The 12,477-nt window shown below is 37.0% G+C and overlaps 1 protein-coding gene across 1 annotated transcript in view; it reads right to left on the bottom strand.

The window, feature by feature from the left end:
• Window positions 1-12,477, bottom strand: part of FAM193A (family with sequence similarity 193 member A) — an 86,254-nt gene that overhangs the window by 26,442 nt on the left and 47,335 nt on the right. The window contains exons 7-9 of the mRNA XM_050895624.1: window positions 10,793-10,917; window positions 6,202-6,346; window positions 643-720 (exon numbers count right to left, since the gene is read on the bottom strand). Of these exons, the coding sequence (XP_050751581.1) occupies window positions 643-720; window positions 6,202-6,346; window positions 10,793-10,917 (348 nt within the window). The remainder of the gene's footprint in view (window positions 1-642; window positions 721-6,201; window positions 6,347-10,792; window positions 10,918-12,477) is intronic.

The following is a 12,477-nucleotide window of genomic DNA, read 5'->3' as shown; positions in this document are numbered from 1 at the left end:
CTGTACTCTTATGGAAAGCATGATACATACTTGAACACTTCTAGGCTACCGAAGAGAGTACTGTATCTTAAACAGAAGATAGTTTTATAATAAGATAGGAACATCTGCAGGCCCCTCTCTGGCTACAGCTAAAAAGAGGCAGATAGTTCTGCTCAGCCTTTTCCCCACAAAACAGATGTAGGAGCCATCTCCAGAGTCATAACAGATGCAATCATCTGCCCTCCTACCGTGGCTCACACTCCCCAGCTCTGCACACATAAGGGAATTTGTTAAACTCTTGAACACAATATTCCCTATCACATACATCAAGGCAGCTCCATGCTCAATGTATTGGCTGTTTTGGATCCCACTCTACGGCATCAAAAATTCCCCTTTTATTATATAAAGAATTTTAACACCTGATATTCAATCCTAAGACTATGGTGCTTATGTTTGTACCTTGTAGTAACTGAGATTACACACTATTACATACTCTTCTTGGATCTTGCTTTTCTGTATTTTAGCTGACCAAATTTAATGCCTGGCATAGTTGCAGAATTAGATCACATAGAACTAGTACAATATACTACACTCATATGTTTGCATCTTACAAATATATACAAAGCATTAGTATAACTTAGTATGGTTTAAAAAAAATCCTACCTGCTCTTCAATAAAACGCCTCTGTTTAAAAAATTCCCAGTCTTCCTTTAGCATGCGTTGTTTTGTTTTCATTGCCATCTAAAACAGAATTTAAGGAAAACTCATTGATTTAATCACAGAAAACCTACACTGTTGTCAATTGGTCCATCAGTTTCATTAAACCTAGCTTGTCTATACTATTTTGAAAGTACTTACTTAGTCAATATGAAGCGTATTTTATTTGCTAATCATTTGATTTGAGTCATTTAAACATAAGATTTTATATTTGTTTACACTATTTTTCAGTCAGGTTTTTCCACTGTTATTCCTTACATGAATATTTCTTTCATTAAATATTTTCATAGCATTTTCAATAAAATGTGACTGGCATTAAATCCTCAACAGCTCAGATCCACTGAAATCCATTACAATCTAGAGATACAGGACTTTCTGCAAGGCCTTAACACAAGCTCAAGTGCAAACTCTGATGTACCACATGTGGAACTAACCACCCAATCAGAGAGTCAAAAAAAATCAGAAGTAGTGACCTAGACTAACACTATTTACCACTTTTATTCCTCAATGTATTTCATGCCATCTGAGGCTGGAAAAATATTTTATGATTACTCATCCCTGAATGACATCACCATAAATGCACATAAAGCCCATAACTTTTTGTACACAAATGATATTTTTCTGATTTAGTAAATAAATTCACTCTGACAGAAAGCAAAAGCTTCCATGAATTTTAACACAGCAAAACGCAAGAACAAAGCTTCTCCTGTTGTACCTTACAACATTTTAAGAGCACTACTTCATCAGTGAGGAAAAACAACTATCTAGGTTATTTTTTACAGTTCTTTTTTCATTTACCTAATTAATAAAAAACCTACCACCTTACAGAATATTGCTTCATGAAGATATGTGAGTGAGCCGAAGTTCAGTAGGTTATACCACTAGCAATCTTTTTTTTTCCTTCAAAAGCATGCCTCCAGAAATTCATACTTGATCAAAAGTTTAAAGTCTTACTATTAACCTAAGTGTATTACTGCAATTATCATTATTTAACTTGGGGAAATGAAATTCTAAGCTGGGGATTTGAAACAGTACTAAGTGGTAAAGTTTCGCCTAATGAATTTCTGAAACAATCAGCAGCATGTAATTCTAATTACTACTGTGGATTTTAACGTCCCTTGCTCCAGTGAGGTTACGTTAACACCAAAAAATTAGTTTATCGTGTGTGTGGTTTGGTTTTTTGTTTGTTGTTTTTTTTTTTTTTTTTAAATAGCATGCATGAAATATTCTTGAACCATTGGTACCATTTCTTAGACACACTAAAAGGTACTGCAGAGCCTGTGGCCAACAACATTGGAAATTTCATCCTGGCTGTACTATCAGCTTCTGAGAACCCTTCAGCTATATTTAAACACAGCAACACTCACTGGTTTAGGTGCCCTGACACTTAGCTGAATCCTCACCAAAGACAGGCACCTACATTCGCTATACATTAGAAGAGAAGGCTTTAATGCCAAAGAATGACATTTAAAACAGCCAGTGCATTAACTGGGAGCTGCCTACTCAAGCCTGCCAAGAAACTGTCAAAGAAAACAGCACGGTTTAAGTCTTGGTACTCTTGAGTATTAATGGGGACCAGGGCTGATGCTAAAGTTTTCCTACTTCCAACTTTGTAGCCTTTCCAATACCCCATGTCTGCAAGTATCTTAAGTTATTAATTCCATAAATAATAGGAAATCATTTCTCTCCCCTCTTTCTTTTCCCCAATGAATATTTATTTCAGCAGAGCAAAGCAGCTGCAATACAAAACCACATGATTGATGCCCAAGAATTCTGCTAGGGAGTGGGAGATAAATTCAAATGCCATCAGAAGGAAAAATTTACAGTTCAGCCTTGCACATCTGCAATGAATATGCTACCACTACTGCTCGATGGAGAAGAGAGGTCCACTACCACCCTCTTCCTTCCTCCCTGTTTATTTGAGGCTAAAAAGTATTGAGATCCATCAGACAAGACATGGTAAAGTGAGACAGGCAGGGGAACAAGTATTTTTCCAATCTGAAATAGATTTAATCATAAAACAAAGCCAGCACTTTGGTCAGAACTGACACACACCACTAGATCACCTGTGAGAACTCTGATGTTCATACATACATCACAGGATGCTTGTTGCTTCCAAATTTCAAACTCTGTGTCAAATGTGAATAGCATATTTGAGCATCCCAAATTCCGCCTGTGAATCTAATCTATTTTCCTAGCCTGTTTCACTAGAAATAATAAAAATAATTCCTCTTATCACAAACTCTCAGCACCCAAAAACAGTGAGTGTTTCAATTATTTATACAGCCGCCATAAAGACAAAAAACATTTATGCCCATACAATACTATTTTTTTTTTTCTATTAAGTTGACCAGGACTGTTAAAAAAAAAAAAAAAAATCACACATGAATATGGAGAGACAAGCAAGAAGCTCTCCCTGGGCTCTTGTGGAGCTGGGCAAAGGCATTCCTGTATTCCTTTCTTCTGTGGGAGCCAGCAGTACAAAAAAAAGGAAACACTTTCACTCAAAGTACATCTGACTATCTAGCCATTACTTACGGAACTGATCCAGATATATTTAGGACCTCCTGAGTTAAATGTCATCTAAATTTGGTATGGAAAACAGGATCTGGAGGTACAGGCTGCATACATTTAAAGTCTCCTGTATTCCAGATACCCTAAACATCTTCCTCAGATTTTAAGGTGTGATGAATACAGGTGCTGATATAAAAGAATCCTTATTCTAAATTTTATTACAGTGTACACACATGGTATAGCAGTGTATTAAGTTACATGTCTGTGCATGACACAGCTGTCTTACACAGTCTTTAAAAAAAAAGCTGTATTTGTATTGCTTGCAAAAGCTATTAACTTTTTTCCCAAGAATAAGTAACATAAACATACCGTAGTGGAGGGTCTACTAATTATCTCTGCCGATGCCCTGTCTAAAATTTTCGGTATCGTTCCACAGCAGATAAATGAAGACCATTCTTAAGTTTTCCCCTGTGATGGTCTGCGTTCTAATCTTTGATACACTAGCAATAAAACCTCACAATTTGGTTAAGCCAAGAGGCAGCAAATAATGAATGTGCATTCACTGTCAAGATCCACAGTTTCCATAGTAGCCGGGCTTTCTGATTTCTACCTTGTTGACGAAAATATCACTGCAAATTCAGGTAAGATGGTCATACTGAATGATGTATTTTTGATCAAGAGAGTATAACCACAGGTTATCACCAACACAGAGTTTAAGGCACAATTGTGAAAATGTTTTTTCTACATATAAATACCAATATAAATGTCAATATCTCCTTTAAAATTTGATGGTTTAAGTTTTAGAATTGTTTCCCCTACACAACCCCCTGCAGGTTTTTTTTGGTCATTAGGAAATAAGAAGTTATCATATTAAGTTTCCCCAAATAGGAGAAGAGTTTCTGTTTGCATCAGGATACAGGCTTCACTGAGCAGATTAAAAAAAATGCTGTAAGACAGTACTTGCGGCAGTTGCATGGTCACTTGATACAGAGAAATACAGAAAAATCAGCTAAGAGTTGATTTTGAAGTGGTGCAGATCAACCAGTCAGAAGCCTGACATGAATGTGACTCTACAGAAATTCCATCTTTTGGAAAAATAAGTGAATGATAAGAAGTGAACTAGGCTCCCTTTCTGTCCTGGTTTCGGTTGGGATAGAGTTAATTTTCTTCTTAGTAGCTGGTACAGTGCTGTGTTTTGGATTTAGTGTGAGAATAATGTTGATAACACTCTGATGTTTTAGTTGTTGCTAAGTAGCGCTTATCCTAAGTTAAGGATTTTTCAGTTCCCCATGCTCTGCCAGCAAGCAGGTGTGCAAGAAGCTGGGAGGGAGCACAGCCGGGGCAGCTGACCTGAACTAGCCAAAGAGATATTCCATACCATAGAACATCATGCCCAGTACATAAACTGGGACGAGTTGGCCAGGAGGCGCAGATCGCTGCTGGGGCATTGGTCAGCGGGTGGTGAGCAACTGCATTGTGCATCACTGGTTTTTTTCTTGGGTTTTATTTCTCTTTTTTTTGTTATATTCCTTTTCATTACAATTATTACATTATTATTATTCTTAGTTAGTAGCGTATTTTATTTTACTTTAGTTATTAAACTGTTCTTATCTCAACCCACAAGTTTTACTTTTTTTGTTTCCTCCTCCCTGCCCCACTGGGAGTGGGGAGGGGGAAGCAGCTGCATGGTGCTGAGTTGCTGGCTGGGGTTAAACCACGACACTTTCTCACTGGAGAGGCAGTATCAGACAGCCACGACACCATGACGAAAATGACTTCTAGTAGTACAAAATGTGAGATGATGAAGTTTTACTGAGCTGCAATCAAGTATTTAGGTGCACAAAAGCAGCCAGACCAAGAGAAAACTTCGTAACTGATAGCTCACAGATGCAGACCCCAAATATAGAACAATGTCTAAAACCAAAATTAGTTATGTCCTGTCTCCATCTTGAAGGTACTGGAATTAATGGTAAAAGTTCACTTATATCTTCATCACAGGGAACAGCTTCTGAAGGACATTTACAGTGTACTATAAGACTTTAAAATATTTTTGTTATCTATAGGAGTAACAGCATTACTAAATCTCAAATTGGATCTCCATTTTCCTAATGCTCATAAAACTTCAAAATACAAGAAAAGTTCTATAAATTTCTGTATCTTCAGTTATTTCAAGACATATTCTTTCTTCTAGTATACTTAAGCCTGAACTAAACAGTATTAAAAGCCTTATCCTGAGGTGTTTTAAATAAATTGAAGTTCTTTGAGCATGAGACAAAAAGCACATGAGCAATTTTGGAATAGTATAAACAACCACTTGCAAAGCAAACAGCTATTTTTCTGAAAATTAAGCTCTTGACAAGGTAGGAGTCAGCACAACGTGATTATTTTCTGAAAAGTAGCACAAACTCAGAAGAATCAGCTATCAGAACATACACTTAATTAAAAGAGGATAACTTCAGAGGTCTCAGGTATTTAGGTAGTGAGACTGGAGTTCTAATTTTGACTGCTGTACAAAGGTCATCATCACACTATGCAACATGCAGTAGTTTTTAAAAGGAATCTCTTCCTCTGAATTTCATTTAGTGCAATTATTATTTTGGAAGCTTACGGGGTTTTGTGGGGTGGGGTGGGTTTCCCCCTCTCCCTCCCCCCCCCCCTTTTCCTAGTGACATCTACAAACAAAAGTTTCAGATTACTGTGCTATGGGTTATTTACAGGCTGAAGTAATTAAAAAATGTTCAAAGACCATCCCTAAACAATGGCACAACAATCTGCTTCAACAATTTGAAGATGTTTCTGTACAATTACCATTGCGTATTGCTATGTCAGTGTTCTCGTCTATTCTGAAAGACTGACATCAATGAAAAAAGTTACATTTTGTTGCTTCAAAGCTCTGGATAAAAATACCAAAGAAACTCTTCACTGGAGGCACAGCCTTGTACGGGCTGCTCCCTACCTAATCAGTCTCAAGACTGTTTACATGATTCTTACCTGTTCGTCAACATAATCATCTATTCTTTTCTGGCATTCAAGCCATGCTTCAGCAACTTGACCCATTTCCTGTTCCAGCTGATGATACCTTTGTAGCAAGGTACTATACATATCTTCACTACAGGAATCGTGTGTTGTTCCAAGCCTAAAAGTTCAAATAGCACTTGTTACAGAAGAGACATTTCACTGAAAAATCACGCTTTTAAGTTCTGCCAGCCAAAAAAGTGTTTTTAAAGTGCAGTTATTGATACACCTAGGCCCACATAGCTGCCTCTATCCCAAAATGGAGTATTTTTAGTCATTTTTCAAAAACTATTCAACAACTGCTTGTTCCAATGTTCTGTAGCCAACAATAGCAAGAATGTGGGAAGTGCAACATTTCTAGAGCCTCTTTCCCACGAGCAACCAGATGTCAAACCTACTGAGCTGTATTTATTCAAATTTTGTTGCTAGATATATTTATCCTTCCAAATTCTATGGGCTAAATATACATGTTGACTATTTACTGAAGAGCTATATAGTAAAAATAAAGCCAGAAGCTTGTTAATCAGAACTCTCATGATCAATGCTAAAAAGATTACTAGACAAGTTGGAGTTCCAGCCGGGAAAAGTGCTGTAGAATGACGCAAGTGAGATAATTTGGTTGCATGCAGTTATCTACTATCACTTGAGTGGCATCAAGTTCAAAATGTGGTTATGCCGTTCACTGATGACTGTCTCTGTAAGGAGCCCCAGAAATAGGAGACAGATTTACCTCCCTTTCTACTATTATATTTTTGTACAGCAAATTCCTTTAAAAATCTATTAGAGCACATCATCACAATGATTCTTAAGTAAATAAGCAAACTCCCGAAATCTTGACTTCAGAAATAAATAAAAAGACAAAATTCTATTTGATAATGTGTGTTTAAAGCACATTGAATTGTAATGACCTGTAAATAGACACAAATAAACTGAAGCTTTTCAACGTTTCTCCTACTCAGTAATTAAGAGGAACCTTGGTGGTAGTTAATTAGGCACAGAGGTTGTGTGATGAGTCAAAGCCAGTACCAAAAAACAAATTTCAAGCATCTCAAAACTTGATATTTAAGCCCAGTTCCAGCATTTCAGGGAGTTTTGTTATAGATTTCCATTGCAACAGGATGCTAACCCAACCTAAGAACTACATAGTTCTGCCTATCATCTGGCAAAGAACTGAGCCCTTAACATGGCAATTAAGTATAACAAAGAGCTGACCAAATAGACAACTCGGTAAGCACTAAGATACAGCTGTCAGCATGACTTTGCCAATAAATTCAAGTTTGTTTTATTTTGTTGGTTTTGCCCAGAAGCTGCAACACAACCACTTTAGAAGGGTGCTATAAGCAATTCTGCACATTAAAAACTTGGGAAGTCCATGCTTGGTAGAGTACAAAAAGCAGGTTAAAGGGATACGGTGACTTTAGGATACAACACTTCCTCACTATCAGTGCAAACACTGTCAATTCCTGTTACTAGATCACGATTTACTACTTTCCTTGAAGCCTGTGTTTCTGGTATTATGCAATTATGTGAAATTCTGATCCCCCACTGTACAGAAGTCAAGAATTTGTTCTCATAACTGCTGTCAAGTAGTACTATTCTTTCAAACACTAGTTGTGCACAAGATCTTCTTTAAATACGCTCTCAAGTTAGAAGGAGAAGAACTTAATTTTTAAAAATTAAGATTAGCAAAGAAGCAGCATTTACACTTTCAATTTTTACTGTGACTCTTGAGTAAAGGTTAACATGCTACTAGTAAATACACTTTCACTCCCCAAGGCAAGTATAAAGCAACAATCTAGGTAATACTTCAGTCCTGTAAACACAGGTGGAATATATTGCTGGTCTGCAGTAAAAAAAAGGTAATAAAAAGCATCACACATACATAAAACTTAACAAGAATTGCTTACTTTACAATAAATGAATCTGCCAAGGCATATCTGTTGACATAGCTCCTACTGTATATGCCTGCGTATCTTGATCAGGAACCCAGAATTTTTTGGCCAACAGCATTCAACTGAAGCTGTGCAGATACCCTGAACACTGTCCCATCCCATACAGGGAAAGCAAAGAGGACAGAAAAGCCCCAGGTATCAGTTAGTCACTTCATTACCAAACCCCAATAAAGCAGTGTGTAGAATGTAGAAGGCGTGTCAGCGGTTGCATGTAATCAAAAGCATGTTAACTCAAGAAAGATATTTAACCTCTAAGAAACCTTTCATATAGACAACCTTCATCAGGAAGTACTAGCCACTCACCTATGAAAGGACTGGATTTCCTTAAATACTGATTATGAAAATACAGCCTTATGAAATGCTGTGTCTGATGTAGAGGCCCTGCTGATTAATTAACTCTTGATAAGCATACGGACAGCTCTTACAGCTTAACTGCAGATTGTACAACTGAGTGTGCCTCCTAAACAAACCACAGGTGTTGACTAGGTAGCAGAACACGATACAACACATTAAGACCCTGGCAGTTTACCCTGAGTAGATGGCCAGTCCTGTGAAATACTGACACAGCTGATCTCGTATCAGCTAGTAACCTCCACCCCCACAAGACTGCTATGTTTAAATGTCCCTAAGTGAACATCTTTTCTAGTCCAACATCTGATAAGCATCCTTGGAACTAATCACAGCACACCAACTATATATTTTGAAAAAGCCAGAGATACACAAAAGATTTAGTGATTTAAAAAAGGGATGAGAGAAAGGGTAAACACCCAAAATCTAAGTGAAGCTGAGATGCCAAAACGCCATTTCACATTTCTTCTTCAGGAAGAGAAAACAATGAGGCCAATGCTCTTTTGTAAAGAAACTCTGGCAACACCTTCTCTACTGCATGCAAATGATTCTCTACTGACCAAATGATCAGGGTACTAGGCTGATCCCTGCTTCTCCATGTGAGGCCTTTCTGATGGAACATTCCTCCACCAATTCCCAATGGAAGGCAAATTATCCTCCAGAAAAATTTCTCAGGGAAGGCTACCTAATTCTCTTACTTCAAGACCCAGGGAACTCAGCAGTAAAATCCTGGGAGTCCACGAAAACAGGCATAATATATGTTTACCAAAGAAAAACATACACTATATAAACTAGAAACCATGGAACAGGAAGCTTGTGCTGAACCTCTCCCTTCAAAAATGCTCATGTGAATCAATGTAGGCAAATCCATAGTTTATGTGAAACACCCTTAAACCTATCTAGCAAACACAGATGTACTGGAAAAGAAATTCCTGCAGGAAGAGATTCTGACTTCATCATATTTAAGCCTTGAACGTAGCTGTCACTACAGTGAAGTTCTGCAGAGAAACACCTTCTGTTGCTTAGACTTTAATTGCAGTAGCACTTGAGAACAACAGGTAAATGAAAACCATCCAATGCTTTTGTTAAGAAACGACCGTAAGCTTCACTAAGACCATTCTCAGCTCTGCAGATGAAGGCAATATAATCAGTCTTGATATAGCCAGGATTGCTGGAGTAAGAGATGCAGAGAAGCCTTGTCAGAAAGCACGGAGATGACTGAGGGATACAGTGTCAGTGGTACTGGGAAGTCAAACACAGATCACTGGAAAAATATGTGATTGAACAATATGCTATTGAACATAGCAACAGAATTACCTGCCTGGAGAGAAAAAAAAAGAAAAAAAAGCGGCTTTCAGTACCCATCCAGTTTCATGTAAACCAATTAGACAAGTTATTCTGAGGGACCTTAGACTTCTTGCTGAGCCCAGTGACAATTAAGCTTTCTTTCCTTTTCTTGCTTTCCTTTCTAGTATCCTCTAGCAAAAGGAAAACTCATCGGAGATTTCTTTATTCACTGTGAGCAACATCTCTTGTGACAGACTTAATCAAACTGCTCTTGTACCACGGAAAAAAACCCAAGACAATACCTTTAAAACACATGTACGCAGAGCATACATGCCTCTTCATCAGAAACAAGATTGAGGGTCAACACGAACCATCCATGACTGTACTTTAAAAATGTTCAGACTTAGGATAAAGAATAAAATTTCTATGAATTAACACCTCTTCCCTAAAAAACCCAAACATTTTGCAGGTACACAAATTACAAGCAGAGCCACCTTGCTAACAAAACATACATTCTAAAGCCCCAGGAAAACGCAATATGCCATCAGATCTACAAGCCTATAGCAAGGGATTTTGTTTCTTTTGCTTTCTCCAATGAAAAGATTGCTTAAAACTCCAAATTATGTTATTTGTGCACTGTGGGAAGCATGAAGGCATTGACGCTTTAATTTGCTTGTAGAGCTGTAAAGACAGCAGCAATGCCTGATGACGAGTGAAAACAGTACTACTCAGTCATACCATCAGCATTTTCATAGGATGCTGTCATTTTACTAGGTACCTACTAGTAAGTAGATTAGAGTAGTAATTCTTCTGACACGCAAGTTATGACAGCAGCCTGCTCAATCAACAATACTGTTTTCAAGACAGATCAACAAGGATTTTTACCTATTAAGCAGCAGAGAATTTTTTTTTAAACTCTGTGGTTGCAAACATGGGTTTTCATTTCTCCTTTAAATTACAAAAGAAAAGTTAAACTCTACCTTAGCTGTGACACCAATGTTGGCAAGCTATTCTGCAAGAGTGGCTCAGAAAATACCAGATTTTCAAACAGATGCTTATTGTGCAATTCCCATGTCACCTGAAATTTCTTCAAATGTTCATTTTCCTATAACAAAAGAACAATCAGAAATAAGCCAGGATTAGAAAATTAAAAAATAAAAAAGAAATTAAAAAAATTCTGTGTGAGGTAAGAATTTTTGTTTAAATCTAGTTTCCAACCTACAGGCTGGATTATCCCACTCAGATCTTACCCAGTTTTAATACCCAGAAACTCAGAATTTAAGTAATTCTTTAATGACTTAAATAACCATAGCTTCATTCCTTGTTTTTCTAAATTGTCATGGATTAGGGAAAAAAGAAAAATCAGATTATGTTGTTGAAAGCTTCCATTCATTTTTGCACTGAAAGATGTATTTTATGATCTGAACCAGTTATTCTCAGGTTTTCTTGTCAAACAATTGTCTATCTCTGATTATTTTTTGGTTCTTTGAACTTATCTAGTAACAGACACATATATGATGGCAAGCTATAATCTTTATTCAAAACCGACATAAACCAAGTAAACAGGTCTCTCCAAGTACAGCTTCAAAAACGAAGTTTTCTAAATAGATAAGAGAGTGAAAGCTTACTTCTCTAGTACGCAGAATGTTTTTCTATTTGAGGTTATTTAACACATAATTGTATGTAATTTCAAGGCCTAAAACTTAAATCTATTATTATCAAAACATAAGAATCAAAGACAGGTATAATATTTTTTCAAGTCAGTAAGTTTTCCCACATGTAGCCAGCAGTACACAGGTTTTCTATACCAGGACTCCCCCACACTGCAAAATTAAATGCAAGCGTTCTGGCTATCAGATCAGCAAGTAAGCCATATGCACTATAACCTCAAGTACCCAGAAATACCAGAATATTCTGGAATTTCAAAGTTTTGTTAAGCATAGTGGGTTAAAAACTGAATACATATTTATATCAGACCTAAACACAAGATTATCAGTATTCAAAAAAAGAATCAAGTTTGGAGTTTTATTATTATTTAAGAAGGGTGGGTGGGTTGGTTTGGGGTTTTTTTGTTGGTTTTCTTTTTTTTTTTTTTTGAGTTGCATGAGAAACATGTACCCTTTCACTTTGAATATTGTGTCTTCAAAATATTTAAAATTTCTGTAAGTCGCTAATAATTTCTCAAGGGTCAACACTGAGAAAAGTTGATTTCCTAAGCAATTTCCATATTATACTGTGAACAAAACAGTCAACACTTATCTACAAATTCTTGTATATCAGATTGCGCAGAGTATGATATTTCTTACACAGAAATACCAGGTAAGTTTTCCCTTCTAGACTGCTATACTGTGTACTCAAGGGCTCTTCTGTACCACAGTCTTTCCAGCTTGCTCTCAGTACAATCTGTCATTCCCTGGTGGGGGCACAAGGCTTTAGTTCCTGCTCTTGAACTTCGCTAGTTAGCTGGATTCCTTTGAAAGGAAGGACGACTGTTCATGATTTCATTGAGAAATTAGTTCCTCACAGGTGGAGGTTCAAGGCATTACATGCCTTTGTACAGCAAGCTACATGCAAAGGTTTTACCTTTAAAAGGAAGACTGCACCAAGTTTAGAGATCTTGACTGCCTTTTATGTATTTCAGCTGAAAAGATTCCTTCTTCCACAG

Source organism: Gymnogyps californianus, chromosome 4 (genome assembly GCF_018139145.2).
Source record: "Gymnogyps californianus isolate 813 chromosome 4, ASM1813914v2, whole genome shotgun sequence".
Taxonomy (NCBI): Eukaryota; Metazoa; Chordata; class Aves; order Accipitriformes; family Cathartidae; genus Gymnogyps; species Gymnogyps californianus.
Note: the sequence above shows the minus strand (reverse complement) of the source record. Positions and strands in the feature narration are given on the sequence as shown.